At 37.4% G+C, this 19,673-nt stretch overlaps 1 protein-coding gene across 1 annotated transcript in view; it reads left to right on the top strand.

Moving 5' to 3' along the window:
- hpcal4 (hippocalcin like 4) overlaps positions 1-19,673 on the top strand; it is a 76,194-nt gene that overhangs the window by 48,464 nt on the left and 8,057 nt on the right. The window contains exons 2-3 of the mRNA XM_039739595.1: positions 11,988-12,159; positions 13,720-13,935. Of these exons, the coding sequence (XP_039595529.1) occupies positions 11,998-12,159; positions 13,720-13,935 (378 nt within the window). The 5' untranslated portion in view covers positions 11,988-11,997. The remainder of the gene's footprint in view (positions 1-11,987; positions 12,160-13,719; positions 13,936-19,673) is intronic.

Genomic DNA, 19,673 nt, shown 5'->3' on the forward strand with positions numbered 1-19,673 from the left:
TTTGTAAGTAAGCTGTAAGGAATACGCCTGCCAAATTTCAGCCTTCTACCTACATGGGAAGTTGGAGAATTAGTGATGAGTGAGTGAGTCAGTCAGTAAGGGCTTTGCCTTTTATTAGTATGCTAGCAGAATACCCGCGCTTCGCAGCGGAGAATAGATATCTACATATACACACATATATATATACATACCTATCTACATCATATATACACACACATACATACATACACACACACAGATTATATATATGAATGTATGTATGTGTGTGTGTGTGTGTGTGTGTGTGTATATATATATATATATATATAATCTAGATAGGGGTGTGTGTGTATATATATATACAGTATATACACATACATATATATATATACACATACATATACTTGTGTGTATGTTTGTATGTGTCTATATGTGTGTGTATAGCTTTGGTCACTGAGTGCAAGGGAAAAATAATAAAATATAGTCTATAAGTTATTAAACAGTAAAACATTAACGTTTTAAGAAGTACAGGTACATTGAGCACTACTGGAGTGGTTGCGGGTAAACTACATTTTAAAGACTGTGTAACACAACAGGTAAGTAGAACTAACAGCAGCTAAAATGTATATGGATCATCTCTCGGTAGTAGATCCCTTTTGAAAATCGCTACACGACGGCTGTGGTATAGAAATTACATTTTCTATGTGAACATTCAAATTTGTGCCTCTGGTAATATGCCTTACCGGCAATTAAAGAAAATTATTTTTGTGTCCTCTGCAGTGTTAAGAGAGAAAGGCTTTGGTTTGGGATAAAAGGAAAAAAGGTGTAAAGAAAAGAAAGTTGACTTTTTCTTTTATATAGTACTAGCAAAATACCAGGCTTTGAGCGAGAAGTAGTGTGTTAAAGAAGCAATGAAAAAGAAAAGGAAACATTTTGAAAATAACGTAACATGATTGTCAATGTAATTGTTTTGTCACTGTTGTGAGTGATGAGTGTTGTTGTCATATATATATGTTTACACACACACACATAAACATATATATATATATCTATACATATACACATATATACATACATATATATATCTACATATATACACATACATATACATATGTACACACATACATACATACACACACATATATACACACAAATACATATATATATATATACATACACACACACATATATAAACATATATATACATATACATACATATCTATATATATACACACACAGCTATTTCAGATCAGTGCAATACGCTGCTTGTTAAAATGGATAACTCCCGCTCTTACGCAAGTCTGCGTGGATATTATGAACTATCAGATTTGTTCAAGTTCTATTTAAATTTTAAATAGAAGGAATTTTTATTTAGTCGACAGAAATATCTTTGGTAGGAATGGTAAAAACAGACAGGAATATTATTCCTGAATAAATCAACTCAAACCTTAAACAACTTATAATATTTTGCTCTCCATAAAAATATATCCTGTCTAAATTATACAAGTTAGAAATAAAGTAAACATTAAAAGAACAAACATTCAAATTTCTTTACTCTTATGTAATTTTATATAAAAATAAACTTAGATTTTAAATATCCCAAAAGATTTTGCTCTCCATAAAAATATATCCTGTCAAAATTATACAAATTCAAATATGAACATGCTGCATAACAAAACCTGGAAATATAAATAAAATGTGTTCCTTTCAGCAATAACAAATCAAATCATTCAGTTGTCTTTGCTCATATGTCATTTTAGAGCTGGACGCCTGGCATCTTTTTTGGCCACAGTTCGTTTCTGTTTGGTGTGAGGTTCTGTGTTGTGGAGATTCTCAGGATGGATTGCAGGTGCTCATCAGTGAGGCGACTCCTGTGTGCTGTTTTGTTAGTCTTTATCACTGAGAAGAGCTTCTCACACAGATATGTGCTACCAAACATGCACAAGGTTCGAGCCGCATGTAGACGGACTTTTTGTTCTTCAAAGTCACCAAAGCGCCGTGCAAACTCAGTGCGCTCAGTTTATCAGCAAAGTGCGATTTGGGAACACCGTAGTGACGACTTGGTTTAACATTACTTGGCAACAGGGAAAGAGGGGAAAGTTGCACTGGTGCATTTGTGTCTCATAAAAGCAGCTTCACTTGAAATCACTTTGTGATTGTGCACGGTAAAACGTCCGCTGAAGTGTCAGATTCTTATTTAATTATTCTGCTTTCTGTATCTTCTGCATTGCATTCAGGTTACCCTGATGTTTTGTCTCATAGTGCCGTCTTAGATTAAATTCTGTAATTACAGCCACATTAGCTCCACAAATGAGACACACGGGTTCAGTAAACATATACTCAGCCTCCCATCGGTTTTAAAGGCTCTATTTTCAGAATGAACTTTTCTCTCCAGCATCGCGTGAGCTAGCTTCGCAATAAGTGTTCGGCAAGGCAGCTGAAGCGCTGCATTATGGGATCTGTAGTTTATTGTGTTACCAGCGCTTCATATACCTGGGCCATTAATAACAATAATACAGTATATAAAATGATCTCGGGCGGATATAATTACACGCCGTGCGGATGTGGCCCGTGGCCCTTGAGTTTGACAAATATGGACTAAATAGAACTTGAAAAGATATATTTTTGAAATGTGATCGCGCAATTCAGATAGAGTTGACGCACTACAGCCTGCATCCTCCCTCGCTCTTACTTTTTACCGTTCATCTAATGAATACACTGAGTATGGCTTTACCAAAACAATCATTGATGGCGAATAAAGTATCCATTATTCGAGTATGTAGATCGGAATATATATATATACATATATATATACCCGCGTATCGCAGCGGAGAAGTAGTGTGTTAAAAAAGCTAGAAAAAGAAAAGGGAACATTTTAAAAATAACGTAACATGACTGTCAATATACAGTATTTGTTTTGTGAGTGTTACTGAGTGTTGCTGTCATCAAGGATTTGATTATCATTATTTCTTTCAATCAGGCTCGTATTTGTAGGATGTGTTGTGTTCAAGTTACATTCCGTGTTTGTCAATCGTTGTAAAGATGACAGGTTTCTTTCATCGATTCGTTTCTTACTGCATCAATAAACAGCTCGTCTTCTTCTTTATCTGAGACCTGACACACTGCATGCACGGTTTTTTTTTTACACTGTCTTCCTTTAGCGGACATTGACTTTTTCCACCGTGTGCTTTGTTTCCGCAGTAGCTGGATTTATGAATATGCTTATCAGGACGCTTCATATTTTTGCTGCCTTTTCAATTGTGTAATTCGGTTTTGTTCAGCTCTTTGGAACTGTTGCCTTTTATCTGTGCACTGCGCCAGTTCACGTGAGCGCTCGGTGTACATGCATCGAAGGTTCCCAGCTGTGCTGGTGCCATCTCGTGCTATGTCCGTGGCTGTATTTAATGTTACCTTAGTCCTGGCACTTAAAACTTTCTCTCGCAGTTTCGCTGAGTTTGTGTCAAACACCACCCTGACCATCTCATCTTCCTCTCCATAAACACAGTCCTTCACCCGTGAATATTTAGTGGGAGTTTGCTATTGGATTGCCGCTGACGGACGGCCTTATATGGGCAGGCACTAAATTACAAACGCCAGCGCAGCCTGTCTATGAACTTAATTTAAAGTGTAGGTTTACATCGTGCTTTGTTTCAGTAGCAGAACTCATCAATATGGTTGTATATGTCACTCGCTCGCTTCTTATTGTTTCGCTGCCTTCTCAATTATATAATGCATGTTTTCTTCAGCGCTTTTTGGAGGTCTTCCTGGTTTTCTATGTACTGCGTGATTACGTGTGAGGCGTGATGATGTCACATGAAACTCCGCCCCCACGGCGTTCAAGCTCATCTCCATTACAGTAAATGGAGAAAAACTGCTTCCAGTTATGACCATTACGCGTAGAATTTCGATATAAAACCTGCCCAACTTTTGTAAGGAAGCTGTAAGGAATGAACCTGCCAAATTTCAGCCTTCCACCCACACGGGAAGTTGGAGAATTAGTGATGAGTCAGTGAGTGAGTGAGTGAGTGAGTGAGTGAGGGCTTTGCCTTTTATTAGTATAGATAGAGAGATGTGTTTGCTGACGTTATGAACGCCTTTTGGGGGCAGTCGCGGTGGGTCTTGTGTAGACTGGTGAGACGTCCCGCCATTAATCGGCTGTGATGGCACTGTCAGTCCTCCACTCATGTGCGTGTCTTCATAATCCGAGCTGAGGACCTCATAATCGTATACGCGTGCAAAGAAAGTGTGAATCGCCTTAATATTATTTTGCCGTGGTGTAGAAAAGGGGTCCCGTGTTTGCACTTGTCTGGGCTATAGCGCAGGGGGAGGATGAAAAAAATTAAAAGTGCTCACTTTGACTTAAGGCAGAAGCGCAGTCAGCGTCTCAACCTCATATTTTTTCATACTTCTTCTCAAACTAAGGTGGTGCGAGGGCAAAATGAATCGGGATGCGCTGATCAATGTAATCGTTGTACCAGGAAATCATGCATTGACAAAAACTCCCCTTTGCTTGAAATGCAAAGTGTGATTAAATGCATTAATTTTTAACGCGTTATGGAGCACATGCATCGAAGCTTCTCAGCTGTGCTTGTGCTAAGAAAAGGAAAGATTTTAAAAATAACGTAACACGATTGTCAATGTAACCTTTTGTAAGTAGTGCCTGGAGGATTCAGTGTGGAGAAACTCTAGAGACAGTGTGTGTATTAACTTGTGGATTTTTCTGTGAGTATTTGGTGGCAGTGTGACGGTTGCTTGAAGACGGCGTTAGCCATGAGCTCAGCTCAGAGCGAAATGAGGTAAATGGGAGGGAGATGATGGCGTGACTCCCCACCGCTTAACTGTCAATCCCCACAAACACAGTCTCGAAATTTGCATAAGCACACCCCTTCACCTACAATTTTAACTTAGTTACAAAGTGATCAAAACTCGTTTATATCCTCGTCCTCTCATTAAACTTGTATCCCGCATTACCTGTGGGCATGTGAAAGCATGTGTAGCCTGTCTATGAACTTAATTTAAAGTTTTGGTTTACACCTTGCTTTCTTTCCGTGGTAGCAGCACTCATGAATATGGTAGTATATGTCACTCGCTCGCTTCTTATTGTTTCGCTGCCTTCTCAATTATATAATGCATGTTTTCTTAAGCGCTTTTTGGAGGTCTTCCTGGTTTTCTACGTACTGCGTTGACAGTCAGTTCACGTGATTACGTGGGAGTGATGATGTCACACGAAACTCCGCCCCCACGTCTTTCCAGCTCAACTCCATTACAGTTAATGGAGAAAATACCTTCCAGTTATGACCATTAGTCGTAGAATTTCGAAATGAAACCTGCCCAACTTTTGTAAGTAAGCTGTAAGGAATGAGCCTGCCAAATTTCAGCCTTCTACTTACACGGGAAGTTGGAGAATTAGCGATGAGTCAGTGAGTGAGTGAGGGCTTTGCCTTTTATTAGTGTATATATATATATATATATATATATATATATATATATATATATATATATATATATATATAAAATATACACCCCGATCTACATACTGTCAAATAAACGAAAACAACATGGCGCAACATGAGAGGCTTCAGGGGGTGCAGTGAGTGTGTAAGCCTGATGAGCCCAGAATTAGGGCAAAACACGTGCTGAGTACTGTTTGCATTATTTGACAGTAAAACTATTTCAATATATATATATATCAGCGCTTCCCGATTCATTTTACCCTCGCACCCCCTTGGTTTGAGAAGAAGTATGAAAAAATATGAGGTTAACGCAGAAAAACATCACCAATTGAAGCTTTATGAATAATGGATACTTTATTTGCCATCAATAATTGTTTTGGTAAAGCCATACTCAGTGTAATCCTCCTTCCATTTTATAATTTTTATGCGACTAGCCATGATTAAATGAACGGTAAAAAAGAGCGAAGCAAGGGTGACTTATTCAGGCAGGCAGGCAACAGCTCAATAGCTTGATTTTTGGATATAAGTAGTTTCTATTTAGTCGCCAGAAATATCTTTGGTAGGAATGGAAGTTGAATTTAGTCTTTAAATTTCTATGGTGAAGAAAAATTTATGCAATGATGACTAAATTTAACTTACATTCCTACTAAACATATTTCTGTCGACTAAATAAAAATTACTTATATTTAAAATTTAAATAGAACTCGAACAGCTACGATAGTCCATAATACCCACGCAGCACTAAGTGCACGTAAGAGCAGGAGTCATCCGTTTTAATAAGCAGTGTATTGCACTAATACGAAATAGCCTGCCCATTTAATTATTTAGGAATGGATAGATAAATTAAGACTTTGTACAAATAATGTTTTTAATTTTTCTTCCTCGATGGATTCTGGCACCCCCAGCAACAGCTGCTCACACCCCAAAGGAGATATTTATATATATATATATATATATATATATATATATATATATATATATATATCCTCCTAGGAGAGAGATGCCCAGAGTAGTTCCTTTCAATTACCTGACACCTCTACATTTCAATTTTTTTCTGATGATTTCAATAGTTTCTAGGACTCTAGGCTTTTCATAGCATGGGCTTACACAGCTAGTATATATATATATATATATATATATATATATATATATATATATATATATATATATATATATACTGCTCAAAAGAATTAAAGGAACACGTTTTAATCAGAGTATAGCATAAAGTCAATGAAACTTATGGGATATTAATCTGGTCAGTTAAGTAGCAGAGGGGGTTGTTAATCAGTTTCAGCTGCTGTGGTGATAATGAAATTAACAACAGATGCACTAGAGGGGCAACAATGAGATAACCCCCAAAACAGGAATGGTTTAACAGGTGGAGGCCACTGACATTTTTCCCTCCTCATCTTTTCTGACTGTTTCTTCACTAGTTTTGCATTTGGCTACAGTCAGTGTCACTACTGGTAGCATGAGGCGATACCTGGACTCTACAGAGGTTGCACAGGTAGTCCAACTTCTCCAGGATGGCACATCAATATGTGTCATTGCCAGAAGGTTTGCTGTGTCTCCTGCACAGTCTCAAGGGCATGGAGGAGATTCTAGGAGACAAGCAGTTACTCTAGGAGAGCTGGAGAGGGCCATAGAAGGTCCATAACCCATCAGCAGGACCAGTATCTGCTCCTTTGGGCAAGGAGGAACAGGATGAGCACTGCCAGAGCCCTATAAAATGACCTCCAGCAGGCCACTGGTGTGAATGTCTCTGACCAAACAACCAGAAAGACTTCATGAGGGTGACCCAAGGGCCCCATGTCCTCTAATGGGCCCTGAGCACACTGCCCAGCAGCATGAAGCTCGATTGGCATTCGCCATAGAATACCAGAATTGGCAGATGCACCACTGGTGCCCTGTGCTTTTTACAGATGAGAGCAGGTTCACCCTGAGCACGTGACAGAAGTGAAAGGGTCTGGAGAAGCCACGGAGAACATTATGCTGCCTGTAACATCATTCAGCATGAGCAGTTTGGTGGTGGGTTAATGATTGTCTGGGGAGGCATATCCATGAAGGGTCACACAGACCGCTACAGGCTTGACAAAGGAACCTTGGCTGCCATTAGGTATCAGGATGAAATCCTTGGACCCACTGTCAGACCCTATGCTGGTACAGTGGCTCCTGGTGCACGACAATTCCTGGCCTTATGTGGTGAGAGTATGCAGGCAGTTCCTGGAGGATGAAGGAATTGATACCATTGACTGGCCACCACACTTTCCTGACCTAGATTCAATAGAATACCTCTGGGACATTATGTTTTGGTCCATCCAATGCCACTAGGTTGCACCTCAGACTGTCCAGGAGCTCAGTGATGCCCTGGTCCAGATCTGGGAGGAGATCCCCCACAACACCATCTGTCATCTCATTAGAAGCATGCACCGATGTTGTCAGGCATGTATACAAGAACACAGGGGCCATACAAAGTGCTGCGTACAATTTTGAGTTGCTGCAATTAAATTTTGGCAAAATGGACTAGCCTGCCACATAATTTTTTCACTCTGATTTTTGGGGCGTCTTTGAATTCAGGGCTCTGTATGTTGATCATTTTCATTTCCATCAAACGATGTGGCATCCTTTTGTTCCTAACACATTACCCAGTCTATATCAGTATAGATATCCAGGAGGATTTCTTTTTCCCATTGAGATCTGATGTGTTTTCAAAGTGTTCCTTTAATTTTTTGAGCAGTTTATATACATATATATATATATATATATATATATATATATATATATATATATATATATATATATATATACAGGTATATATATATACTGTATAAGATAGATAGAAATATATATAGAAATATATATCTATATCTCTATCTATCTTGATCGATCGATTGATAGATATAGATATATATATAGATAGATATAGATATTTATAGATATGTATATATGTATATGTGTGTGTATATATGTAGATATGTATGTATATATGTGTGTGTGTGTGTGTATATATATATATATATAGAGAGAGAGAGAGAGAGAGAGAGAGAGAGAGAGAGAGAGAGAGAGAGAGAGAGAGAGAGAGAGACACGTGTGTGTGTATATGTATGTGTATATATTTATATATATATATATATATATATATATATATATATGACAGCAACATTCATAACAGTGACAAAACAATTACATTGATTACATTGACAATCATGTTACGTTATTTTCAAAATGCTTCCTTTTCTTTTCATTACTTCTTTAACACACTACTTCTCCGCTGCAAAGTTTGGATATTTTGCTAGTACTATATGTAAAGTATATTACAATTTTTAAAGTGTAAAAAGCTGTTAAAATCCTGATGAGCCCATGGAAAAAAAAATCAAGACATGTTAAACCATTCACTTGTTACATTGCTAAAAATATTAGTAATAATACTATTCTTTAAGATACTGGATTAAACTGTGTTACCTGTAGGGGGTACCACTGTGCTTCCTAACCCTCCAACATACCAACACAAGTTACAGTTAAAATAATTTATTTTAACAAATACCTTCACAGGCAATGCACAAAAACAGAACAGCAACAATTCTTTCTCTTTCTTTCTTTCTTTCTTTCTTTCTTTCTTTCTTTCTTTCTTTCTTTCTTTCTTTCTTTCTTTCTTTCTTTCTATTCCTCCTATTGCCTAGCTCCTCCTGACTTTGACTCACCTTGATGACGAGCAGTTTCCTTTATGCCAGACTAGGGAGCACTTCTGGTGTTAGCACTCCTACAGGTTGGAGTCATTTCCAGGTCATGCAGAAGTTCCTTTGAGTGGTTACGATCTGTCCCTACAGCTCTCCCTAGTGGCACCCAGGGAACTCCACAGGGCTGTCTAACGGGACTGCAGTTCCCATCCTGCCATGGAAGACTGACACCTATTGTATCAGGGGAACAAATTGTCCATGCAATTCGTCTCCCCTATGCTTCCATTAAACCTTGAATCATCCCGACCAGAATGCCAGCCCATACCAAGTGTTCATTACAACTGTAATGCAAATATGGCTTGCAAGACAGAGAACAGTCTTTTTACTTCACACAGGTTGCGTTTTCCATTTGATTCTTGGTTACATGCTCTATGTCCATTTTTCATGACGCCAGGTTTCTTCCTATGGTCCAAGGGGAAAGAAGGTTCATGTAGATGTGCTTGTGTGCACTCTGTGATGAACTGTTGATATGTTTTTTCATTTACATATTCTCTCTGGTTTACTGGTCTTCCTAAGTGGAATTAAAATAGAAAACAGAGTGATGGATAATGCAGCCTACATCTTACAAATTTGTGCAACTAGCATCACTGTATTAGGTTGCCTTTCATGTTGCTTGACTTTGAAATTTCTTGTGCCAGGATATGTCCATTCTTTTTGAAAGTGACCAAAGTGACCTTTTCTTTTTGAATATTTACAAACATTCTATGCTTATACTGTATGTAATAAAAACTTTGATTAGTCAGTTGCTGACCTCCAAAAGAACTCACTGTCCTTATGCCTGTATGTACATATAGTAGTTGGTTTAAGTAAACACTAAAAAACAAACTTATCACTAGTAAAGGACAAATGCCTGTAAATTAGGGCAACTTAAGATACTGATTATGTAAAGGATGCTAATGCTTGAAAATTGAGATAAAGAACAATTTAACTTTAACATCTTTTGCTGTTTTTGATACCAGGGACTATACAGGAAAGAATCATCAAAGAATAGTGAGATATTATTTCCCTGCTCTCAGCATTTGGCCTTCACTGTTTCACCTATTTAAAATCCACACAGATAGTGACCAAACTGGGATTCAGCCTCAGTCTTATAGAGATGTGTGGCAACAGCATGAGTTACTGAGCTGCCATGCCATTATAATGTAGCATGATTATATTTAAACCTTTTCAGTTCTTGTTTACCATTTGTGATCAATAATAGGTAGTTTTTACTTCCTGTATTTTAAGTGCTGAATATTCTGCACTATTTAATAGCTTCTTTAAAAAATGCTTCTAGCCAAACAAATGTATCACATATGATTCTATATAACACACCCCTTAAAGTTTACCAGGTTGATGCCAGCATGTGTAATCTAGCATTAAAATAGTAGCTCCTTACAGGCATCAGGTTGCTGAGTCTCACAGACATTTCTTTGCTGATGTTTATGACATGAAAGTAGCTTTGGGTGTAACCAATTTGACTATCACATCTATATGGAATATATGAGATACACAAAATAAAAATTCTGCAATAAAAGGCAGTAAGATATTGATGTGATACTAACAGCTTGAACTTCCTGATATTTGACATTCATTTTGTAGAGCGATCTTTGTTCTGTTAAGTAATTTATTTACCACTATCACATGAGAGTGGTGGCTTGTTTTTAGTTTTCTTAAAATATGCTAATTAAGAACCATAAAAATCAACGAGGGTGACAATAGATGTGAATCACATTACAAATTTGTAACCAAAAAAACCAACCTTTTTATTCTATAACGCATAGTTCTGTATTAATATCACTAAGTCAAGGTCACTTTTTATTCTTTTTTTTTTTTTTAAGCAAAGGCATCTTAAGTAACTTGAATTGTTTTATCGAGCAAGTTACTTAATTTAGACCAAAACCTTTGTTATTTATTAGCCATTAGGCTTTAAACATTATAAAACAAAATAGTTAAAAACAAAAGTTGGAACTGGTAGCTAAAAGGAAGTCAATGCTGGATGAAATAATTTAATTCAAGTAGTAAATTTTCATCTACAACTTCATTCTGACTAGAAAGTAAGCAAATCATTTTGACTACATTTCCCCTTCATCACTACAGAGCACATTCTCCTTTTTGACAAAGCCTTGAAATGTAAAGGTGATCTTCCATTTTCTGAGTTGATTCTTCACATTTGTCCATGGTAGATTTTTTTAAATACATAATGCCATTTAAATTATATGGATGAAAAACTGCACATGTTATGAAAAGAGCTGCAGTGTTATCAGTGAGTAGGGCAGGCATTCTTGGAGCTTGAGTATATGGTAATAAAACCGCTGGAAGCTTAATGGGAAGTTGTGCCTCATTACCTAGATGGCAGTCAAGTAAGTGCATTGCAGCACTGAATGTCAATGACATACAAGTATGCTTTCAGCTTTTTTGTTGGAATTTTCTCTCTGCCCTACTTATGAAATATTGGTATTCCTGTGATCTAACTTAAAACTGAACTCGGAATTCCCACAATATCACAATTAAATTATATCTAATGCTTGAAGGAAACAACAAACAGAGAAGTCCATCCCATGGGATGAAAAGGTGTAAAAAAAAAAAAAAAAGCTGTAGGACTGTCACATCCAGGTAGTGTGTATGGGTGCTTGTGATTAGGACCAGAGTGAAGACTGAGAATAGGAATATTCTGATTATCTTAGCGTATTTTATCCTCATCACAGCCCTAGTAATAAAAGTAAACAAGTAGAAGTCAAAATTCTCTTCTTTATATTGTAGGTAACCTGTTGAATACTTTATTTGTTGATTTTCATGAAGATTTTATTTCCATTTGTATCTTTGTATATCTTTACAGTGATTTTGCAATGGGAAAACACAACAGCAAACTAGCTCCTGAGGTTTTGGACGACCTAACTAGGAGCACAGAATTCAACGAGAGTGAGCTCAAACAGTGGTACAAAGGTTTCCTCAAAGACTGTCCCACTGGTATACTCAACCTTGAAGAGTTTCAGCAGCTGTATGTTAAGGTAAAACACTTATATGAAGAACCACTTTAGATGGGGCTCTCTTGCATAACCTTCTGGGTCAGTTGGGGTATAATATTATTGAACATGATATTTTTTATTGAAGGGCGGTTGTATTTTATTACTACATTTTGTGCCTTAAATAAAAAATTATATAAACATTACCAGTCAAATGATTTAGAACTCCTTAGTTTTTCCAGCCTTTCTTCAAATGTAATCAAGTGAAATGCAATGAATGACCTAAAATAGTGAAACATTAAGCAATAAACCGCCATAGGTTTAAATTTAAAGTTTAGGTTAGCAAAAACTGAAAAAAAGGAAATTTCAGAGTATTACAAATGAACCTTTGTCAGGGAACAACTAGTAAGTTACAACCTACAGATGTTCTGCAGCTGTTAAAGTAAATTAAGCCTTCCAAGTTGAAGCAAACAATTTTTACAGGTGTCCCAACTTCTGTTGATTACTTAAAACCCTCTGTTAAAGTTAAAGTGGAGTTTGAACAGACTGTGTTACTATGCCTTCTGAAGTACTGCTTGGACAATATTACACTGTAAAAAGTTGTAAATTCCATTGATAATGGCAGGAAAATGGCAATTAACAAATGAAATAGGACAGAGCAGTATTACCATTAGAAATGTAGGCCTTTCATTTAGAGAAATTGCAAAAAAAAAAAATGAAAATGTCAGTGAGTACTGTGTCCTACACAATCCAAGGATAATTGAAGGAAGACAATCTGGCAGACACAGCCCAATCAGAAGACAAGTTTCTGAGGGTCTCCAGCTTGGGTCTCTCCAGGTGCCTCACAACACAACAGCTTCGTATAGGTGCCTCACAACACAACAGCTTCAAGAACAGCTAACAGTGGTCAAAAAAAGCAAGTCTCAGTTTCTACTGTGAAGGGGAGGCTTCATGCTGCAGGTTTGACAGGGCGAGTGGCAGTAAGGAAACCATTCTTTAAAAGACAAAATAGGACCTTGAAATATGGGCTGTGGATGACTACAGACTGGAAGAAAGTGCTATGGACTAATGAATCAAAATTTAAAATCTTCGGTTCGTCATGCAGGATATTTGTACTATGTTGAGTTGGCAAAAGGATGGTTCCTCAGTGTGTGACACCATCTGTTAAACATGGAGGAGGAAGTGTGATGGTCTGAGGTTCTTTTGCTGGAGGCAGAGTTGGTGACTTGCACAGAGTGATTGGCATTCTGAATCAAATGGATTACCACAATTTGGCTGTTATATCAGCAAAAGGTGGCTATTTTGATGAATCAAAAATTTGAATAAAATTTTGTACACTTAATAATTCCTTGACTTAATTTTTTATTTGCCATTGTTTATTTGTTCTATGTCATAATTTCATGAAACATTAAGATATTAAACTGTTTGCATTTCCATAAAAACTGTAAAATCTGTGCTGTTCTAAAACTTTTGGCTGGCAATGTATATATATTTGTATTTGTGTACTGTAAATTATGCTTGATTTTAGAGTTTACCATTTCATTGAGATTAGCACATGATATTGTCCCACGAAACAATGTTTCTGACGCTAGCATTTCTCCACAGTTTTTCCCATATGGTGATGCATCTAAGTTTGCTCAGCATGCTTTTCGAACTTTCGACAAAAATGGGGATGGAACAATTGATTTCCGGGAGTTTATCTGTGCCCTCTCTATCACATCCCGGGGGAGTTTTGAGCAGAAGCTAAACTGGGCTTTCAACATGTATGACCTAGATGGAGATGGCAAGATCACTCGCACAGAGATGTTGGAAATCATTGAGGTAATGTTTGAGTAGAGGGTTATTAATATTAACAATAAGTAGAAGTTACTTAGCTAGCCTTTTGTTTAATTTGTAGTCCTTTTCAGCACTTGCTCATCAAATGTTATCATCATTATCTGCCATATAAATAAAATGAATTATTATTATATAATAACTGTAAACCAAACATCTGTGAAGTTACATGACAGCTGCAAAGAGCATTTGAAAAATGTCCATAGAAAAATACCAAATGATTAAATAATTTTTTTCAAAATGTGTAGAAATTTCTTCATATATAAGGAAAATTAGGTGTAGCATATTTATAAAAGTGTTACCCATAATGTACACTAAAAAGACTATTTGGCCATGAATATAAAAATGAACTGTGAATGAAGGAGATACAGATCTACTTAAGGTTTGATTAGTTCATTCTATTCGGAGGAGAAACAGGGAAGAATTAAGGATCAGAATCCCTAACTAATCTAGTTTCAAATGAGCAGAATAAAACATGATGGATATGGCAAGGGAGGATAATTTGGGAGTTCCATGTACACAATGAAACCCTCACTAACATTCTCAACCAGCTTTGAGGATATTTGTCTACCTTCTCAGGACCTTAAGGATATACTGCTCTCTCCTACTTCTGTCCCCAGTGATGTACAGTAATTTTAATCATTAACCGAACATTACTTGTATTTGGGGCTAGGTTTTGAAATCAATAGCACTACAGTTTATATAAAAAGAGCTACTTCAATCTACACATAGTTGTTTCCTAAATGTCCGGGATCTGGCATGTTTTTAAAATTAAGAAATCTGAATGGAGGTGGTTGTCACCAGGAAAATTAAACATGTAAGACTTTGGCTAATTTTGTCCCTGTATGTTTAGTGTTACAGTGTTTTCTGTATGCATGCTAGGTGTAGACAGTGTTAGGAAATCGCTTGCCACAGCCTGCTGAAAAGATGCATGCATAATTTACATGAAATGTTCCCAGGTGCTTGTTTCCTTTCATACTTTTTATTTGATGTGTATTATTAGGAGGATACATGCAGTAGTACATGATGCTTTGATGGAAATAAAAAAAAAAACCCACATAATAAAAAAAATTATAATTTCCATCTCATAAAACTACATTCTATATTGTAAGCATTGCAAATCCTAGCATTTAAGATTGTAAATATCGGGACTGTCTGTAGTGGCTAAATGAAAATGAGAGTAAAGTGCCTTTGTTCTTAATTTGCCTCCTCTATTTCTACAAATACTTCATACTGGTCTACTTGATAAAAAAAAAATCATGAATGACTTTGAAACTAGCATTGTTTTTATTGCTCCTTGATGGTTTTAGTTGCAATTTATAGTAGAATCATAGACATGATGCCAAAGAATAAATGAAAATAGAGGAATGCAAATGGTATTAAGGGACATACGTGAAGGCGTGGCTATAATAGCTCAAGGCCCTGTCTCTTTCCCCTCATTAGCCCAAGTGCCCTTTTGTCCTGTTAGTAGCTAACTGATTGATCGCTTATAAACGTGAGTGCACACCTTCTTTTCATTGTAAAAAAACAGAAAAAGCAGAGATTACCAACATGTCTTATTAAACCATGGCTACTATTTACTGTCCCATATGGAAAAACATTTTGTCTTTAATAATTTTAACTAGCCAACCCGCGGCGTACCATACGCCGCCTAATCAGGCCGGTTTTTTAATGATTTTTAAGCACAGGGAGAAAATTAACATTTGAAAAATTGGTAATGTAATAAATCAGCAAGAAAAGCAACATTGTAACAATGCACGGAACAAACCAACATACAATCGTCCGTGCGGCGCTCAGGTGCGGAGGGTGGAACGGGAGGAGAGGAGAAGGACGTCCTTTCTGCTCCCTCCGTCATGCTAGTGTGCTGATTTCTCATTCAGTATGCACTGCCTGCTCATGTGCCCACCTCCAACTCGTCATTCGAGTCGTTGTTGTCTTTGCACAGTCCAGATGCACCTGTGACTCACGTAGACTTTTCATTGCTCTGTGCGGTTTTGGCTGCCTTTCTATATATAATCCACCAAGACACCCGACCACGGTAGTAGCGAGGTGGGAGAGGGGTGTGTACAAAGTGCAGGAGCATCTAAGAAGACGCATGTTTGTCGGGGAAGCGAATTGCTGTATGTAGCGTGTAAAACAGTTTGCTATGGTGCATGCGGTCGTGCGTCGTAACCGAAAACTCGCTTTTTAAAGACTGCTCACTTCATTGTGTTTTAACCTCAGTTGTAAAGAATTGTTTTAAGGATCCCATGGGATACCCCTCGCAAACCGTTTTACACGCTGCATATGGCGATTCACCTCCGTGAGAAACATGAACAGTGAGTGTGGGTCGGAGCTGCATGTGGCCACTATGACAGACGAATATAAATTACGCCATTTTTTCTGTGTCTTCGCATCCGAGTTGGTTGGCGTGGCTCTGCGAGTTGTCGTCGTATCCAATGGTCTTGGAGTTGGTGGGTGTGGCTCCTTCCTGCGTGCGCCATAGGTGTCTCACTTGTCGGCAGCTTAGTGAATCCACGCCCCTTCTGGCGTGCTTTCCATGGGTGTCTTGCCTTAGTGAATTATATATATAGATGCTAATATTACAAAAATATGTATGATAAAGGGGGCACAATGGTGGCTGCACCACAGTAAGGAGACTAAGGTTTGCATCCCAACTTCTACTTACATGGAGTTTGCATGTTCTCCCTGTGTCTTTATGGGTTTCCTCCCTCTGTCCAAAGTCATTCAGGTTAGGTGAACTGGCAAAACTAAATGCAATGGACTTGTGCCCTATGCTAGCTGTGATGGGCTCCAGCCCCCACAGCAATACTGGTTTGGATTAAGCAGGTTAGAAAAAGAAATGATGAGGAAAGTAGCTGAGATGTCTCCGCACAAGCCGGTCCTGGATGGTCGTAGTGCCTGCAGGTTTTCACTCCAACTAGTTTTGTAATGCAAAGCCAGTCCTAGAAGATAATGAAATTTGGTATTTAATGATACGGCTACTTAGTGCTTTCATTCTTCTAAGACAAATCTTTATCACATTGTAGAATTTTCATTTTCAGAGAACATTATTCATATGTTTTGTGGTCTGGAACATATTTGTACCTCTTGGTCCTTCCCTTCTCCCTCAATTATTTCAAAACATTTTACTCTCACAGATACTTTATGATGCATATACACAGGTTTAAATGAAAGCATGTAGGCTCAGATTCCTTTGTCTTTTACGCCTCATTATTAACTGATGGCTGGTTAAGAAAACAAACATCAATTAAAACCTAAATACAGCTGTTTTAAACTAAAATAGGCAATTAAGGGTTCTTCACCATAACAAGTAAACATAAGCCTAAAAAATTGCTTTAGTAGTAAATAAACAGGTTCTAATTAGGAAATTTTTTAAAGGGAAAACTCGAGACCACTGCAATCAAGTAATGTAATCAAGTAACCCTGGCTTAGTATATAACACCAGCTTTCCTAGTCCGCTTGTTACAGTTGTCCTCACATCCCACCTGGGAGACATATGCATACATGGTGTTTACTGGTACTTCCTCAATGCTCATTTAGAGTCATCACTTGTCCTCCTTACCCCTAGCAAAATTTCTGCCACTTGCCTAGAAACCACTAAGCCTACATGAGCTCCTTCCTTGTTCATTTGCTTCACTAGTATACAATATCCTACACCCTGCTTGTATTTCTCTTGACTTCTGGCCCTACTAACCTGTCTCCTGCACACAGAATGTTCCTATCTTCCACCTCTCCATCATTATCAGCCAACTGTCTTCCCCTCCTTGTCAAGCTGCCTTCATTATTAGTACCAAACCTAATTTAGGACCCGTTTCTTTTGTCATGCTCTTTCCTGGCACAGTTAACCTTGAATCTTTTACACATGGGTTAAACGAGATCCCAATACGTCAATTACAGAGGATGCCCTGTCTTCCTCAATATCAGCCACTACTCACTCTAAAAAGTACTAGAGCTCTATAAACTTATTTAACAGATTTCCCAGACGCCCTCCCCAGCGCCCAAATCCGAATCCCCGGTTTGACGTAGACAATAAACAAAAAAAAATAATAAAAAACAATGTTCTCCGAAAATGCCAATAAAGAAAAATATACTTAATCCACATATTAGAAAAAATAAATCCTGCAGTCTGATAATAATTTAATACTTCCCGCACCGTTTCAATTGTTGAAAGTCTATATCATATTCCCTGAATTGGCTGCAACTACTGAGTGAAATGTTTTCCAAGTTCAATTTGTTTAAGTCCAAACTCAGAAATGTATATGGACTAGAACTGCTCTCTGATCTTCTGATTTTGTCCACAGAGAAAGATGTTGTACTGAGCATGGAAACAGAAAAGACAACCTCACACATACAGAATAACACTACACAGAATGTGCAGGTTGGAGCCCTCAGAAAGCCAAGGGTGGTTTTTTTATTTTGTTTAACATCACAACACAAAACAGGCAAATTGGTAAGCCCTATAGAAACTTACAGTCTGTTGGTTGACATGAGGAATTCCACCAAAAAAACCAAAAACTAGTTGACTGCTAAACACCAGGATAAGTCAGGCTTTACCTCATGATGTCTCCTCTTATATACACACTGGGTCACCGCACAATCACTGGGCCATTCTCCATCATACACTTGCCGACATGTGGGCATCTCTTCAACTATTGCTATTCTGGCATGTGAATTATCTGGGAAACTTCTTTTTTTTTTAAAAAAAACTTTTGTCATCCACGCTGAGATCTTGCAGGTAGGTCACTCCTCTGTGTCATCTTCTTCTGCTGGAAACAGCGGCCCTCTAAACTGTTGCAGCACTTAATTGTAAAATTTTTTGCTCTATAAAATGCCTCTTCTCTCCTTTTGATCCACTTCTCATTAAAAGGTCTGTGCATGTGGTAAGTTAGTGTTTTTAGGTACAGGTGAATTGCAGTTTCAGAAATGTCAGTAGGTAGAAATTATTAATCAGTTTTAATTTTCTATTTTTCAGTTAATGCTATCAGGCAGGTCTTTGAATGAAGAAAATAAAAATCTAAGTAGAGCTCAGTTGCTACATAGAGAGAAGACAATGATATGTATATGTTGCATGGGCAGCTTCCATCTTCAATATCCATCCATCCATTATCCAACCAGCTATATCCTAACTACAGGGTCACGAGGGTTCTTCTGGAGCCAATCCTCAATATATATCTTCAGTATACAGTAGCAATACCTGAATGGATTTATGGTTCACAGGTATAATCCTGTAAGTTGTGTTTCATAAAGATGTCATCCAAATAAGTTAATAATAATAATAATAAATAATAATCTTCTATATTTTCTGCCTGTAAGGAAAATGACTTAAAGGCTAGTCTCTCAGTCTTTAATATTTCTTTTAGAGTGGTTGCAGATAACATTCAATAATATGGTATGAGGTGGCACAGTGTTATTGCCAAGCCCCATCATTTTTGTATTTTTCCCATAAAATAAGCCATGCATGAAATTTAATGAAGTTACATTTCTTTATTTGGAAGGAATAATACAAGTTATTATATTAAATGATGTTCTAGTTTCACAAGACAAAATTATAAACAGATCTAAAGAGAGCCTAGAAAGCAGCATTATAAAACCTTGCTGAAATAAAATATATGGCCAACTGCTTTATTTTGTGCTAGAATTGTTATCTAAACATATTTTTAATAACAAGATAGAAAAAAAGAGTGACACAGGGGCACAGTTGTAATGCTGTTGCCTCTACGCTT

The sequence above is a fragment of the Polypterus senegalus genome, chromosome 17, assembly GCF_016835505.1.
Source record: "Polypterus senegalus isolate Bchr_013 chromosome 17, ASM1683550v1, whole genome shotgun sequence".
Classification (NCBI taxonomy): domain Eukaryota; kingdom Metazoa; phylum Chordata; class Cladistia; order Polypteriformes; family Polypteridae; genus Polypterus; species Polypterus senegalus.